Genomic DNA, 14,630 nt, shown 5'->3' with positions numbered 1-14,630 from the left:
GGGTGCGGCCTTAGTTGTTTTTCCCTGCTCTGACCCATCAGGGGCTGCTGCTCTCCTTCCGCCGCCCCTGTTGAACTGGGGAGCGTGGCGTCGGCCCATCGGACGCCACGTCGAGGTCTGCCCCTGCCTGCCCGCCTTGGTGGGCCACGGGCTGTGGCGGGGGCCCGCTGGGGACGGTCATCGGTCCGTTACCCGCCCCATGCGCTGAGGAGGAGCTGCGGGCGTTCCTTGAGGACGTCCGTGGCTCCGTAACAAAGTCCAACTCGCTCCAGCGGTGGGGATTTCCATCTAATCCTCCGGGCCGCAAAGGCCCTCAGGGAGGGTAAGGACCGGGAAGCAGGCCGCCGCGACCTACCAGCGGGTCTGCCTCTTCCGTGACTCTCTCCTCACCCACGGGTTTGGTCAAGGATTGCTGTGCGGCCCGACGGAGGCCGTGGGCGTGTCTGCCAGCGCCAGATCCCCCAGCACTCCTCATGGCGGCGATCATCTTTGCCACTTTGAACGCCCGGGGCTGTAGGATGGGTCTCCGCAGGAGCCAGGTGCTCTCCTTCCTTCGGGTCGGGGGGTACTCTGTGGTTTTCCTGCAGGAGACCCATACAGATCCGGCCGCTGAAGCTAGCTGGCGGCTGGAGTGGGGGGACAGGGTCGACTTTAGCCACCTCTCGGTTCGCTCGGCGGGAGTGGCGACCCTGTTCTCCCCCGACCTACGGCCCGAGGTGCTGGGGTCGCCGAGGCGGTGCCGGGCCGCCTGCTGCACCTCCGGTCCGCATGGCGGGCTTGTGGTTAATCTTGTCAACGCCTATGCCCGACATCGGGCCCGGAGAGGTTGCGTTTTTATCGGCAGGCGTCCGCCTTCCTCGGCTCCTGGATCCTCGTGAGTGCCTGGTCCTGGGCGGGACTTTAACACCACCCTCGAGCAGGACCGCTCGGGGACCGAGCAGTGCCCGGCCGCAGCGGACGTCCTCCGGGAGATCGTCGAACGCCACTCCCTGGTGGACGTCTGGCGCGACCACCACCCGGACGACGTCTCGACTTTCACCTTCGTCCGGGTGGAGGCCCATCGGTCGCGCCACTCCCGGCTGGACCGCATTTATCTGTCACGTTTCCACCTTTCACGAGCCCACTCCTCCAGCGTTCGGCCGGCCCCCTTTTCTGATCACCACCTTGCCACCGTGACGGCCTCTCTCTGCGCGGAGAGGCCGGGGCCGGCCTACTGGCATTTTAATAATAGTTTGCTGGAGGACGTGGGCTTCGTGGCGTCCTTCCGGGAGTTCTGGCTGGCCTGGCGAGGGCAGAGGCGCGCCTTTCCCTCGGCGCGGCGATGGTGGGACCTGGGGAAGGTGCGTGCCCGGCTCTTCTGCCGCGACTACACCCGGGGCGCCAGCCGACGGAGGGATGCGGCGATAGAGCAGTTGGAACGGGAGGTTTTGAAGCTGGAGAGGCGTCTGGCCGCCAGCCCCGAGGATCCATCCCTCTGCGGAGCGTGCCGGGAGAAGCGGGAGGAGCTCCGGGCCCTCGAGGATCATCGAGCCCGGGGTGCCTTTGTTCGATCCCGCATCCGCCTCCTTCGGGAGATGGATCGCGGCTCCCGCTTCTTCTACGCCCTGGAGAAAAGGAGGGGGGCCAAAAAGCACGTCACCTGCCTCCTGGCGGAGGACGGCACCCCCCTCACGGATCCGGCGGAGATCTGCGGGAGGGCCAGGGCCTTCTACGCGGCTCTTTTCTCCCCGGATCCGACCGATCCTAACGCTTGCAAAGTGCTCTGGGACGGACTCCCGACGGTCAGCGCGGGTGACCGGGACCGGCTAGAGCTGCCTCTCACTCTGGCCGAGTTCTCAGAAGCCCTCCGTCGCATGCCCACCAATAAATCTCCGGGCATGGACGGGCTGACCGTGGAGTTCTACCGCGTGTTCTGGGACGTCCTCGGCCCAGACCTAGTCACCGTCTGGGCCGAGTCTTTGCGGAGCGGGGTCCTCCCTCTTTCGTGCAGGCGAGCCGTGCTTATTGCCGAAGAGGGGGACCTCCGCGATTTACGGAATTGGCGTCCCATCTCGCTCCTCAGCACGGACTATAAAATCGTTGCGAAGGCCATTTCGATTCGGCTAGGGTCCGTGCTGGCGGGCGTGGTCCACCGGACCAGACCTACACCGTCCGGCCGCACGATCTTTGATAACTTGTATCTGGTCCGGGACCTTCTGGAATTAGGGTGTAGGGATGGTCTGTCGTTCGCCCTCCTGTCCCTGGATCAGGAGAAGGCGTTCGACAGGGTGGATCACGGGTATCTCCTGGGCACTCTGCAAGCGATAGGCTTCGGACCCCCGTGTGGGGGTTTCTCCAGGTGCTGTACGCTTCCGGAGTGTCTGGTCAGGCTCAACTGGACCCTGACCGAGCCGGTCAGCTTCGGGCGGAGTACGGCAGGGGTGTCCCCTCTCGGGTCAGCTGTACGCTCTGGCGATCGAGCCCTTCCTCTGTCTCCTCCGTCGGAGGTTGACGGGGTTGGTGCTCCGGGGCGGGCTGCGGCTGGTCCTGTCGGCGTCGCCCGGCGATGTGCTCCTCGTGGTCCAGGACCCGGGTGACTTGGCGCGGGTGGAGGCTTGCCAGGCCATTTATTCGGCGGCCTCCTCTGCCCGGGTCAACTGGGTCAAGAGCTCTGGCCTGGTGGTAGGGGACGGGTGGCAGGCGAGCTCCCTCCCACCCGCGCTTCAGGCCATCCGGTGGAGCGCGGGTCCACTGCTCTATCTCGGCGTTTACCTTTCTGCCACGCATCCGTCTCCGCCGGAGAACTGGCATGGTTTAGAGGGCGGGGTGAGGGCGCAGCTCCGGAAATGGACAGGACTACTCCGGTGCCTCTCTCTTCGGGGGAGGGCGCTGGTGCTGAATCAATTAGTCCTGTCCATGCTCTGGTACCGGCTCAACACCCTGGTCCCGGCCCCGGATTTCCTGGCCAACCTCCGGACGGCGGTTCTGGAGTTCTTCTGGCCAGGAACGCACTGGGTCTCTGCAGGGGTCCTCCACCTGCCCCTGGAGGAGGGGGGGCAGGGCCTGAAGTGCCTGCGCACTCAGGTCCACGTCTTCCGCCTCCAGGCCCTGCAGAGGCTCCTGTACGGTGTGGGTAGTCCGGCGTGGAGCGTATTGGCACACACCTTCCTCCGCCGCTTCCGAGGGCTCCGATACGACCGGCAGCTCTTTTCTCTCCATCCGAGAGGTCTTCCGCGAGACCTCTCTGGGCTGCCGGTCTTCTACCAAGACCTCCTCCGGACCTGGAAGCTCTTTTCAACGACCAGGTCCGTGGCGGCCACCGTGGGGGTCGATCTCCTCGCGGAGCCCCTGCTACACAACCCCCAGCTCCGTGTGCAGGTGGCGGAGTCCCCCGCGGTGCGCCAGAGGCTGGTCTTGGCAGGAGTCACCAGGGTCGGAGACCTCCTGGACTACGACCGGGAGACTGGCTGGATCCTGACGCCGCTCAGCGCATGGGGCTCTCCAGCCTCGCGTACTTCAGGAGGTGAAGGCCGCTTTACTGCCCGCTGCTCGGGTTTACCTCGACCGGGTCCTGCGAGAGGGCACGCCCCGCCCACCTTCCACCCCGGGCCCTGTGGATCTTTTTATCGGGCCCCTGCCCCGTGGCCCCACACACCCCCCGCGCCCATTCACTGCAAGCCGGCTGCCCGATCTGCAGCCGGTTTTGTTCCAGACCGCGCCAAGGAAACATCTGTACACGCTCGTGCTCCACACGCTTCACTACCTCACCCTCGCGTCCCGCCCCGATACGAAATGGCGGGACCTCCTGCCACCTCTCGAGGGTGAGGAGCCCCGGTGGGCCAGCCTGTATTCTGCCCTAGTCCCGAGGCCCGCCGGGGATGTCAGTTGGCGGCTCCTTCACGGGGCCGTGAGCACGGGCGTGTACTTGGCGCGGTTTACCCCTGTCCCCAACACCTGCCCCTTTTGCGGCATGAAGGAGACCCTGGCGCATGTTTATTTAGAGTGCGCCAGGTTGCAGCCCCTGTTCCGGCTCCTCTTGGATCTCCTATTGCGTTTTTGGTTGCACTTTTCCCCTCACCTGTTTGTCTATGCACTCCCTATCCGTGGCCCCACGAAGTCGCGGGATCTCCTTGTCAACCTCCTCTTAGTCCTGGCCAAACTGGCCATCTATAAAACCAGGGAGTGGAGGTTGGCCGATGGGATTTCCTGCGACTGTGGGGCCTATTTCCGCTCCTCCGTCCGTTCACGCATCCGGGCGGAGTTCCTCTGGGCGGCGTCCACTGGCTCCATTGACGCCTTCGAGGAGCAGTGGGCGTTGTCCGGGGTTCTCTGCTCGGTGTCCCCATCTGGTTCCCTTCGTTTAGCCCTGTGACCTCACTCCCGCTCCTGTTTTTTTTCATTAGTTGTCCCACGTACTTAGTTGGTGTCCCGGACCTGTGGATCCTCTCCTTAGGCTGGGGGGAGGTCCTTTAGTAGTGGGCGGGCTTCGCCCGCCCACTTCCTGGATACTAATAGGACCACACTCCTGTAACCTCACTCCCGATCCTGTTTTTTTTTATTGGTTGTCCCACGTAATTAGTTAGTATCCAAGACCTGTGGATCCTCCCCTTAGGCTGGGGTGAGGTCCTTTAGCAGTGGGCGGGCTTTGCCCGCCCACTTCCTGGATACTAATAGGACCACACTCCTGTACCCTACTGGTTTGGGTCCGTCACAGTGCCAAATTACAATTTAGATTTTCCTGCTTGTCAATTGAGAAAGTACAGGATTCCCAATTTGAACCCCTCAGATAAAACAGAAATATTAGTTCATTGGTCTATGCTATGTACCTTTTGGCTTGTCCACAGTCTCAGTCAATAAAGGATTTGTTTTTTCACTGTCTTCTTTCACTATGCCATCTCTGTGGGATGCAGACGCTTCTGATGAATTTAAAATGGCCTGCTAAAATAGAAATGTAATATATATAAATAAATAAATAAATAAAATGTAAAAATAAAATACAAATAAATATAAAGTTTTGTGATTAGTTATATACAGTGCAGAGTATAATAAATACAAACTATCTGAACAGAAATACCAATGGGAACAGTAATTACAAAATTTTCTGTTAAATAGGGGTCGGAGGACATATGGTCTGCATATATTAGACAAAATGTAGTTGAAGAACTGGAAGTTAATTAAATATTAAACATTTCAAGCTGTTATATGGTACTTGAGTCTAATAAAAAAAATCTTGCAACTATCCCACAGTTTTAAACCACTGCTTGTACATTAGGGCAGTAGTTCTCAACCAGGGGTCCGCGGCCCCCTAGAGGGCCGCGAGCAGGTTTTAGGTGGGCTGCCAAGCAGGGCCAACATTAGACTCACTGGGGCCCAGGGCAGAAAGCCAAAGCCCTGCCATACAGGGCTGGAGCCCAGGGCTCCGCCACCCGAGGCTGAAGCCAAAGCCTGAGCAACTTAGCTTTGCGGGCCCCTATGTAAGGGTGTAAGGGCCCGAGGCAATTGACCTACTTGTTACCACCTAATGCTGGCCCTGGCTTTTATATGCAGAAAAACAGTTGTGGCAGTGGTGGGCTGTGGCATTTTTATAGCATGTTAGGGGAGACTCAGAGAAAAAAGGTTGAGAACCCCTGCATTAGGTGAAGATAGGAGGATCCATGCTCCAGTTGGCACCTGAAGATAAATTCCCCACGTCCTCTGGTGTAGCTCACAATGCATCAGCAGCTCCAGCACACTTTCAAACAGTGTAGTATATTTTTCCATCCATACCACACTAGCTCTGCTGGCCAGTGTGAAGCCCTGGCCCCATACCATCACCTTTCTGGGAAACTAACACTGTCAACTGCACTAGCAAGAAGTGCCTCCATCGCCCCCACATGCACCATCCTGGAGTGGATATAATTTGACCTTAATGTTTTAGAACTGCTGAAGAAATGGAAAATAACCTTAGTCTTTGCTGTTTCACAGTCAATGGTCTGCTGTGTTATTAATTTAATTTTTAAAAAGTTACACAAGGAGAAATCTCTCAAAATACTCCTTACAGGAGTGGAAGTAGTCAGAACTATTATTAAGCATGGCCATCAGCATTTGTCACCTCTACAGCCAGACTACAGCAAGTCTCCATGGTGCAGAAATGTGCTCTACAAGGGTGTGATTTCTAAAGTTCACTAATGTATTGCACACTAATTGGTCCACACAGACCATCCTGATGTGCACTAGAATTTCCCTAGCGCACTTTAACATAGTAGTGTTTGAACAACACTAGGGAACTTTTAGTGTGCACTAGCAGGATCTATGCAGACCAATTAGTGCACATTAGTGTACTTTAGCTATCACACTCTTGTGGTGTGCATTGCTGCACTGTGTAGACAAGCCCTAAGAATCTTGTCCCTTAGGACCTTTTATCAATGGTTAAGTATTTTTCAATGATGTTGACCTTGTTATCAGAGGCCTGTAGCAGTTAGAGAGGCTATGACTATGTACACAAATTGTTCCCACACTATGAGTAATGGAGATGAGCAGCTCAGATACAAGGACAATGATCAATGTACATAAATCTAAAGAGATGGAAATACCCCAAGAAATGTCCATGAATGTTCACTTAAGTAAACAAATTATGTGTTTTGGTTGAGCTTGCACCCCTTGTGTGTCTGCTTTCCATAACTACATTACTAAACAAGCTCACAAGCGGGGATATTCATTCATGGAAACAGCGTAGCTTAAGAGGTTATTTGAGGAAAACAAATCTTAAACTCATAAGTATATTTTCACTAGGGTGCGTCTCTATTGATGACCATTTGCCCAGGGAAATATATTGTTTCAGGTGGGCCCCCCATCCAATGAGGGAGGCATCTGTTGTGATTTGAACCAATGGTGTTTCCTGTTGGAAAGGTATGCCAGAGCACACATTTGATGGGTTTGTCCACCAGTGCAGTGATTGAATCACCTCTGCGGTGTATGTGATTCTCTTGTTTAGGCTGTGCCTTCATGATATGTAGATTGTATTTAGCCATCTTTGTAGCCTGGTATGGTGACCGCCATGTGTTCCAATAGTTGTAAGCAGTTGCATGCATGCACCCATGAGCTGTGCGAGACCACCAATATAAAGGAGGTCATGATGGTAAAGTGGGGCTCTGGAAGGGAGTGAGTCCAGGCGAGCACCTATGAATTCCAGTTGTTATACTGGAGTGAGGGTGGATTTCTCTTCATTGATTTGTAGCCCCAGGTAGTGGAAGAGGGAGATGGTTAATTGAACACCTCTTTCTGTTTCTGTCTTTGTGGAGCCCTTGATTAGGCAGTTGTCTAAGTGAGGGAATATGAGTATCCTTTATCTGTGCAGGTGCACTGTCACTACCACCAGTGTTTTAGTGAATACTGTCGGTGCTGTCGATAGGCCAAATGGTAGCACTCTGTATTGGAAATGTTCTTGTCCTACTGTGAACTTTAGGAAGCGTCTGTGAGCCGGGTGGATTGTAATGTGAAAGTATGTATCTTGTAGGTCGAGGGCTGCAAACCAGTCCCCTTCTTCCAGCATAGGGATGATCCAGTTCAGGGTGACCATTTTGAATCTGTGGGCACTGATGAATTTGTTGAGTTTTCTTAGGTCTAGGATGGGTCTCCACTTCCCCTCAATTTTTCTTTTGAGTCAGAAAGTAATGGGAATAAAATCCCTTCCCTCTGTGTTGTATTAGGACTAGTTCCACTGCGCCTATTTGCAGAAAGTGATGCACCTCTTGTCTCAATAGATGCTCGAGAGAAGGGTCCCTGAAAAGGATCAGGGAAGGAGGGTGGGTAGTTGGTATAGATGTAAAAGGGATGGTATAGCCTGTTAGAATTAGTTCTAAAACCCACTGATCAGATGTGATCATAGTCCAGTTAGTGTAAAATGGCCTCAGTCAGTGCTCAAATATTTGTGTGTTGTCCGCTGACGCTGGTGTTATGGGGAGATCATGCAGACCCTCGACCAATACTTCAAAATTGTGGTTTGTTTGGTGGTGGTTGAGACGCTGAGTTCTGGGGTTGATTCTGTCGGTATCTTTGTGGCCTATTTCTTTGTCCCCTTGATTCATATGGTCTCTGCTGTCGCTGAGACGTATCGTCCCTGTTTCTGTTATATGGCTGATAACGTTACCGCCTGTTTGATGTTATGTATAGCCCTAATGTTCTGAGGGTCACCCTGGAATCTTTCATGGACTGGAGAATTTCATCGATTTTGGCTTAAAATAGTCTGTGACTGTCAAAGGGCAAATCTTTCACTTTGTGTTGCAGTTCTCTGGGGATTCCTGATGAATGCAGCCATGATGCCCTGACATTACAATGGCTGTTGCCGTCATGTGAGCTGCTGTCTGCCGCGTCGAAGGCAGCCTGTAGTGCTGTCCTGGAAATAAGCTGGCCTTTGTTCACAATGGCCCGGAATTGTTCTCTTTTCCCCTCAGGTATATTCTGGGTGAATTCTGTGAATTTGTTATAATTGTCATGATCATACTTTGCCAGTAATGCAGTGTAATTTGCAGTGAGGAATTGCTGTGTGGCTGATGTGTACACTTTTTGGCCTAGAAGATCCAGTCTCTTCCATTCTTTGTTTTGAGGAGCGGATTCACGTTGTTTGTTTCTTTGATTTACTGCATCCACCACTAAGGAGTTTGGTGGTGGGTGCACAAATAGGAATTCCATCCCTTTATTTGGCACGTGGTATTTCTTATCTGTGCGCTTGTTGGCTGGTGGAATGGAGATCGGTGTTTGCCACATTATGTCTGCTGGCTTCAGGGGGGCATCATTGATGGGGATGGAAATCCTGGAGGAAGTTGATGTATGGAGTATTTTCAGGAGTTAGTGTTGTGTCTCTTGTACTTCCTATAGAGGGATGTTCTGGCTCTGTGCCCTCGCCTGAAGAGCTCCTAGAGATGTTTGAAGTCATCGGGGCCGTTGTAGTTGTGGGTATAACTGTTTCATCCGGAGGGGATGAGGAGTTGTGTTCTAGAGGTTCACCATGTTCTGATGTGTCAACTCTTTCTTCTTCCCCTTCCTTTGTGGCTTCAGAGGGTTCAGGTACTGAAGTCGATGCTGATTTTATGGTTTTTCTGTGCATGGATGTAGGCCGTTAGAATTGCACCCTAAAAGCTGCCCATGGGTGGCAATTGTAGCTGGAATGGCATGGGTGGGCATATCCATGGGTTAGCCAGCCATGGTGGTAGACCCTTATTTGGGTCTGATTTTCTTTTGTATTTGGTCGCTGTTGGAGAAGAATGGCCAGAAAAGAAGACAGCTTCCTCTTCTTGATCGCTTGGAAATGGTGGTGCGATGGGAGAGTGGGGTTGGTCTGGTGCCGTAGGGTACTGGAGAATCCACAGTGCCAAGTAGAGGAGAGTCAGTGCAGATGCAATTTGAGGTTTGTTCGGCAGACATTGGTGCTACCATTTGCAGTGCCACTGCTTTTGGTGCCGATTGCTTCTGTGTGGCCTTTCTCGGCACTATGGTGTCTTGATTAGGTTGTTCTATGCTCTGTCCTGCTATCATCGGTGTCGGAGGGGGCGCCGTGGTTTGCAGCATCGGTTGTGGTGCCATTCTTTTCGCTGAGGTAGAGGGTGCTGTGGAGTAGGAGGAGAAGGCTGAATGGTGCCTGCTGCTCAACTCTTTAACTTTGCCAGCAGATGTCCCTTGGCGGATGGTGCTGGAGGTTTCTGGTGTATTGAAGTTGCTCTCTCTAGAGAAGCTCAACATCGAGGACATGGATCTTGCCAGAGACTGTTTCTTTTTAAATGGTTCTCAGCTTGGAGATGATGAGGCTCTCTTCCTTGATTTCTCTGAGGGCAAGACACTAGCTCTATCCAGTGACACGGCCCCAGGGGAGCCACTTGTGGATTCTGTTGTGGAGGTCAACGTTTTCTCCATTAGGATGCATTTTAGGTGGAGATCCCTATTTCTCCTTGCCCTTGCCTTTGGGTTGCAACAGTGAGCGCACTTTTGAGGGATGTGCAGCTCCCACAGGCAGTGGACACAGAGTGAATGTCCATCTGAGACCGGCATGGCATCCTTGCACACTTTTTAAAATCTGGTGATCCAGGCATTTTTGTTTTCATCCCTCTTCAAAGTTTTGAGGACAAAGAAAAAGAAATGTAAAAAATAAAAAAAATTTTTTACACTACACTATTAAAAACAACTACTTAAATCCAAGCTTAAACTAACTATTAACACTATAAGTACTATCCTAAATCTCTAAAATCTAACTAAAATCAGCTAACAGATTCCATCTCAAGCCAAGGACGGTTGAGAAGGAACTAAGGGGTCAGTACATGCACATGCCAGAAGAGGCGTCAGCGCTGCCACAAGACAGGTCCTGAGCACGTGCGCCCCGGCCAGACACTGCTAGCAAAATCTCCGATCAACAATGCTGGGATGCACTGCCACCTGAAATGGAGCAGCCACAGGGACACCACTCAATGAAGAACCTGACTCCAGGAGTTATGTTCCTCCAGTCGTGGAACAGAAATTTAGCATGTGACGTACATACTCCCTCAGAACTAATCAACACCACTTGAATTTCAGATATGAAATTTTCACAGTGAACAGTCAGTGAACAATCTATAGCTCAAGAATGATTCACTCCAACAATTAAGTAAAGAATTTCAAATAATGAAGACATTCAAGAAAATCAGACTGCTCACAGAAAATTTGTGGACAGAAAATTTGTCATGTGAATGATTGGCTCTGAATTATTGATATTGCCACTTCAAAACTTAGAAAGGAATCTCTCAAATTTGGGGCTATTTTCTGCCCCAGTTATTGGTAATCACAAAGATAATACAATTAACCACTGGAACAGTAGTTATAAGAAATTTTACAGTAATCTTGCAATTATTTCTAATAAGAGTCGCATGACACATGACTATAAGCCACCATAACTGGATATACATAAAGAAAATGAATGAGTCGAATTCTACATTATGGACTTCATTATACCTCTAGCTAGCTATAACAGGTTCTTTATGGCCCTAGCATCACTTCCTCAATTTGCCCCCCAGTCCTCAGTTTCCTTTCTGCTACATTAGTTTGGATTCTGGCCAAACTATAAAGTCCTCACTTCCAGGACAAACAAAAGCAGGCCAAGCACAAAACAAAGTAGTTCCTTTGCCCTGCCTCAGGATTTTATCACAAGTCTCAGGATATTTGGTATTTTTCGTAAAGCCCCAGCTCCTAGAGTTGTGTGATTAAATGAGACTCTCAGCTTTCATTTAAACAGAAAGGTAAGTTTCTAGCCCTTCCAGCTGTGGAGAAAAGCTTGAAAACATGAAACAAAGGCTCAAAAATCAGAAGTCAAACAGAAAGCACCTATTTAAAAAACATATGATTTTTAAGCCAATTGCGTGATTAATTTTTTAGGTCCCAACTTGTGATTTTTGGCCCTTCGGGGATGGCAAGCCCCATCCAGAGGTTGAAGTGGGGCTTCCTCCCATCCTCACTGGAAGCTCTGGACTGGGCACCTAGAAAAAATTAATGGCAAACCTGCACCTCCAGCATACACCAGTATTGTATTGTGGCAGGTCTTTTCCTTCTTTTACTCTACCTCTTCCTGGGTCGTTTGATGTCTTGTCTCTTCAGGGTCTGAGAAACTTACTCCTCCTCAGGGTTGCTGCATCTTCATGAACATTTTCCACAGACCCTCCTGGGCTCAGTGCCTACCCAGTTCTATAAGTTGTCAGCCCCACACAAGGCCTGGTCTTTCCAGAGAACTTTCCCCAGCAAGTACATGCTCCCCTCCTTTCTCCAGTCACTTTAAGGAAAGGTTGCCTTTTAAAGGGCCTGCTTTTTCTCCCACCATGCACTGAAGTTCTGCCCACAATTACCAAGCATCTGTGAGAACTACATCTCCCAGAATCCTTAGTTTTGAAAGGCCAAGCTCTGTTAGTAGGCAGCCCAGCAGTGCCTGCTATTAAAGGGGCCAGCAATCTCAGTTACAGTAGGCAACGAAATTATGATAAATTTGTCAGTCTCAGAAAAGACTAGACAATCAGACCAGCATACTTCTCAAAATGTCAACTACAATTAAAGTCAATGGGATAATCCCCAACCAATTAAAAATGTTGGCATTCATAATTTTATTCATCACTCACAGGCCAATTTAGTGAGTTTTTATCTTTACCATATTATTAATTATTATTATTTGTATTATAGTAGCACCCAAGAGCTACTGGGCACTGTACAAATGCAAATACAAAATTAAAGGATGGTTCCTTGCCCAAATTGCTTACTATCTTAACCATTCTAATCTAAATATTTAAAGCATTATGTAGGCATATTTTTCTGGTTTTATCCGGTTTATTTTATTTTTTTTTAAATGTGTTTACCTGACCAGAAGCATGTCCCTCATCTGCTGGTGACTGTATTTCCATTGTCTTTCCTTCCTTCTCTCCTGAGACCTTTCTATTACATTTCTCTCGATCAGCTGTAAGTAAAACTACAACTATAAATACTGCCTGATGAAACTTAGAACTAAACAGAAACACAACTCCCTCTCCTCCTTAAAAGAAAAGTACATTCTTATGTAAGTAATTTGTAAGTCTGGGAAATATGAGTTGCAACAATTTTTCAGAACCATGCTAAGGCCTTTTTGATGGACAGTGGGTTCTTGAGCACAGTTTTGTCTTAACATGATTTAACATACCTGATAATTCCTAAAGGACTAGTGTGGATACACTAAACTGATTTTGAAAGTGATTAGACTAACATACACTTTCAAATTGCATTTAAAATTGGATTAAACTAATGCCAGTGTAGGAAAGGCTAAAAACACTAATCAAACTTCCTGCTGAATTAAACCTTAAAGTCATTACAGTCTTCAGCAGATCTCAGAAAAAGTATTAAAAAGCCAGAAAACTCACCTTGGAGTGCTAACAACTTTTCACCACAGTGTTTTTTGATGCTGCTTTTTACCTGAAAGGATTCAGTGCTTGGATTATTTTCTTCTTCTGAATGTGGGATTCCATGTGGGGGAAAATTTAAAGTATTAGTATGTTTAGGCAATATGCACTCAGAAGGCAGTTTAGTGTCAGTCTCCAAAGCCATGGAGTCCATCCACCTCAAGAGTTCAATACTTTTACTCCAAATAATTCCTTACATTGGTACCGTTTTTACAAACATATGGAAATACAATAAAATAATACAAATGTGTATCAAGATAGCACTGAAAAACATAGCAGTTCTACAAAATGCTGCAGAAACAGTTGCACAATTTTTGCAAATCAGTCATTTCTCTTGATGTATATGAGCAGTTCTCATTAATATTATGCATAACCTACTAATGTTAACAGGAGTTGCATATTTATTAAAGGAATAAATTACTTCATCATTCTACATGACTTGGTGTTTCTACATTAACTTGACTATTTTATGTATCATTGCTTTCATGATTAAGCAAATGTATGTCAATAAATCACAGTAAGTAAAAGTCAGACTATAACAAGTAAGACAGAAGTTAATGTGCATCTGAAATGAGGAGGAGCAGGAGTTCAAGTTGTTTACTTTGTGAGCTCATGTGTCTACAGAAAGATTAAACTGTTTTGATTCTCAGGCTTCTCTTTACTTTTTTTGATCATATAAGTTTGCACCAACTAACTTCTCAGGGGAGAGTTCATTGGCGGGGCAACAGGATGGGATATAATTTGGGAAAGAAACAATAGTATACAAAAATAGAAAGTCTCCTAAATAACTTTGATAGGGCTCATGTACTGATGCTAGATAAAAGGACTGTCCCTCTCTCACAAAAAGAGAATAAAAGGCTGAATTGAAAAGGCAACTCTGCTGTGAACATTTATGCACAGGACTAACTTTACATATGTGACAAGTCTCTTTAAACAAAATGGGTCTTTGCATATGTAAAGTTATGCATTTGCCGATCAGGGCCTAAGACAGTATTTTCATGCATTTAATATAAGCTCATATTTTATATAGTTGCCTACCTGTTGGATCTTTAGTTGCATGTTCTGGTTGCTTCTAGAAGAAAAAAAAAGAGAATAAGTGAATGGAAAATATTGAACATTTCACTTTTCTAATGAAAAGTGGGACTATTTAGTAAGGGATCGGCAACCTTTGGCATGCGGATCGCCATGGTAAGCACCCTGGTGGGCCAGGCTGGTTTTACCACCTGCTGCTTCCACAGGTTCGGCCGATTGCGGCTCCCACTGGCCGCAGTTCGCCCTCCCAGACCAATGGGGGCTGTGGGAAGCGGCGTGGGCCGAGGGATGTGTTGGCCGCTGCTTCCCGCAGCCCCCATTGGCCTGGAGTGGCGAACCACGGCCAGTGGGAGCCGCAATTGGCCAAACCTGTGGATGCAGCAGGTAAACAAACCGGCCCGGCCTGGCAGGGGGCTTACCCTGGGGAGCCACGTGCCAAACGTTGCTGATCCCTGATTTAGTAGCTTGTTGTACTGAAGGGAATTTTTAAAATAATCTTCTGGATTCATTTCATAGTGGGGCATAATAGTAACTATGATGAGTTGTTGAATGTCAAATAGTTTTATTTCAAACTCTAACCAGGCTAGAGAGCTGCCTACATTAATTCTTGTGCTGAAATGACTCTACAGAATCATTTATACAGTCATTAAAAAAAGATCTTAGTTCAGTGAGCTGTATTATCTTCAGAAAAAAGAAGTCCTCATT

At 49.2% G+C, this 14,630-nt stretch overlaps 1 protein-coding gene across 2 annotated transcripts in view; it reads right to left on the bottom strand.

Annotated features, from left to right (window-relative positions):
* The window catches only part of LOC120395884, a 58,522-nt gene that overhangs the window by 5,993 nt on the left and 37,899 nt on the right, over nucleotides 1-14,630 (bottom strand). For both annotated transcript variants that reach the window (XM_039520645.1, XM_039520646.1), the window contains exons 18-21: nucleotides 13,932-13,965; nucleotides 12,855-12,941; nucleotides 12,321-12,418; nucleotides 4,806-4,917 (exon numbers count right to left, since the gene is read on the bottom strand). In XM_039520645.1, the coding sequence (XP_039376579.1) occupies nucleotides 4,806-4,917; nucleotides 12,321-12,418; nucleotides 12,855-12,941; nucleotides 13,932-13,965 (331 nt within the window). The remainder of the gene's footprint in view (nucleotides 1-4,805; nucleotides 4,918-12,320; nucleotides 12,419-12,854; nucleotides 12,942-13,931; nucleotides 13,966-14,630) is intronic.

The sequence above is a fragment of the Mauremys reevesii genome, linkage group 1 (assembly GCF_016161935.1).
Source record: "Mauremys reevesii isolate NIE-2019 linkage group 1, ASM1616193v1, whole genome shotgun sequence".
Lineage (NCBI taxonomy): Eukaryota > Metazoa > Chordata > Testudines > Geoemydidae > Mauremys > Mauremys reevesii.
The sequence above is the reverse complement of the archived record's forward strand: the minus strand, read 5'-3'. Positions and strand labels throughout refer to the sequence as shown.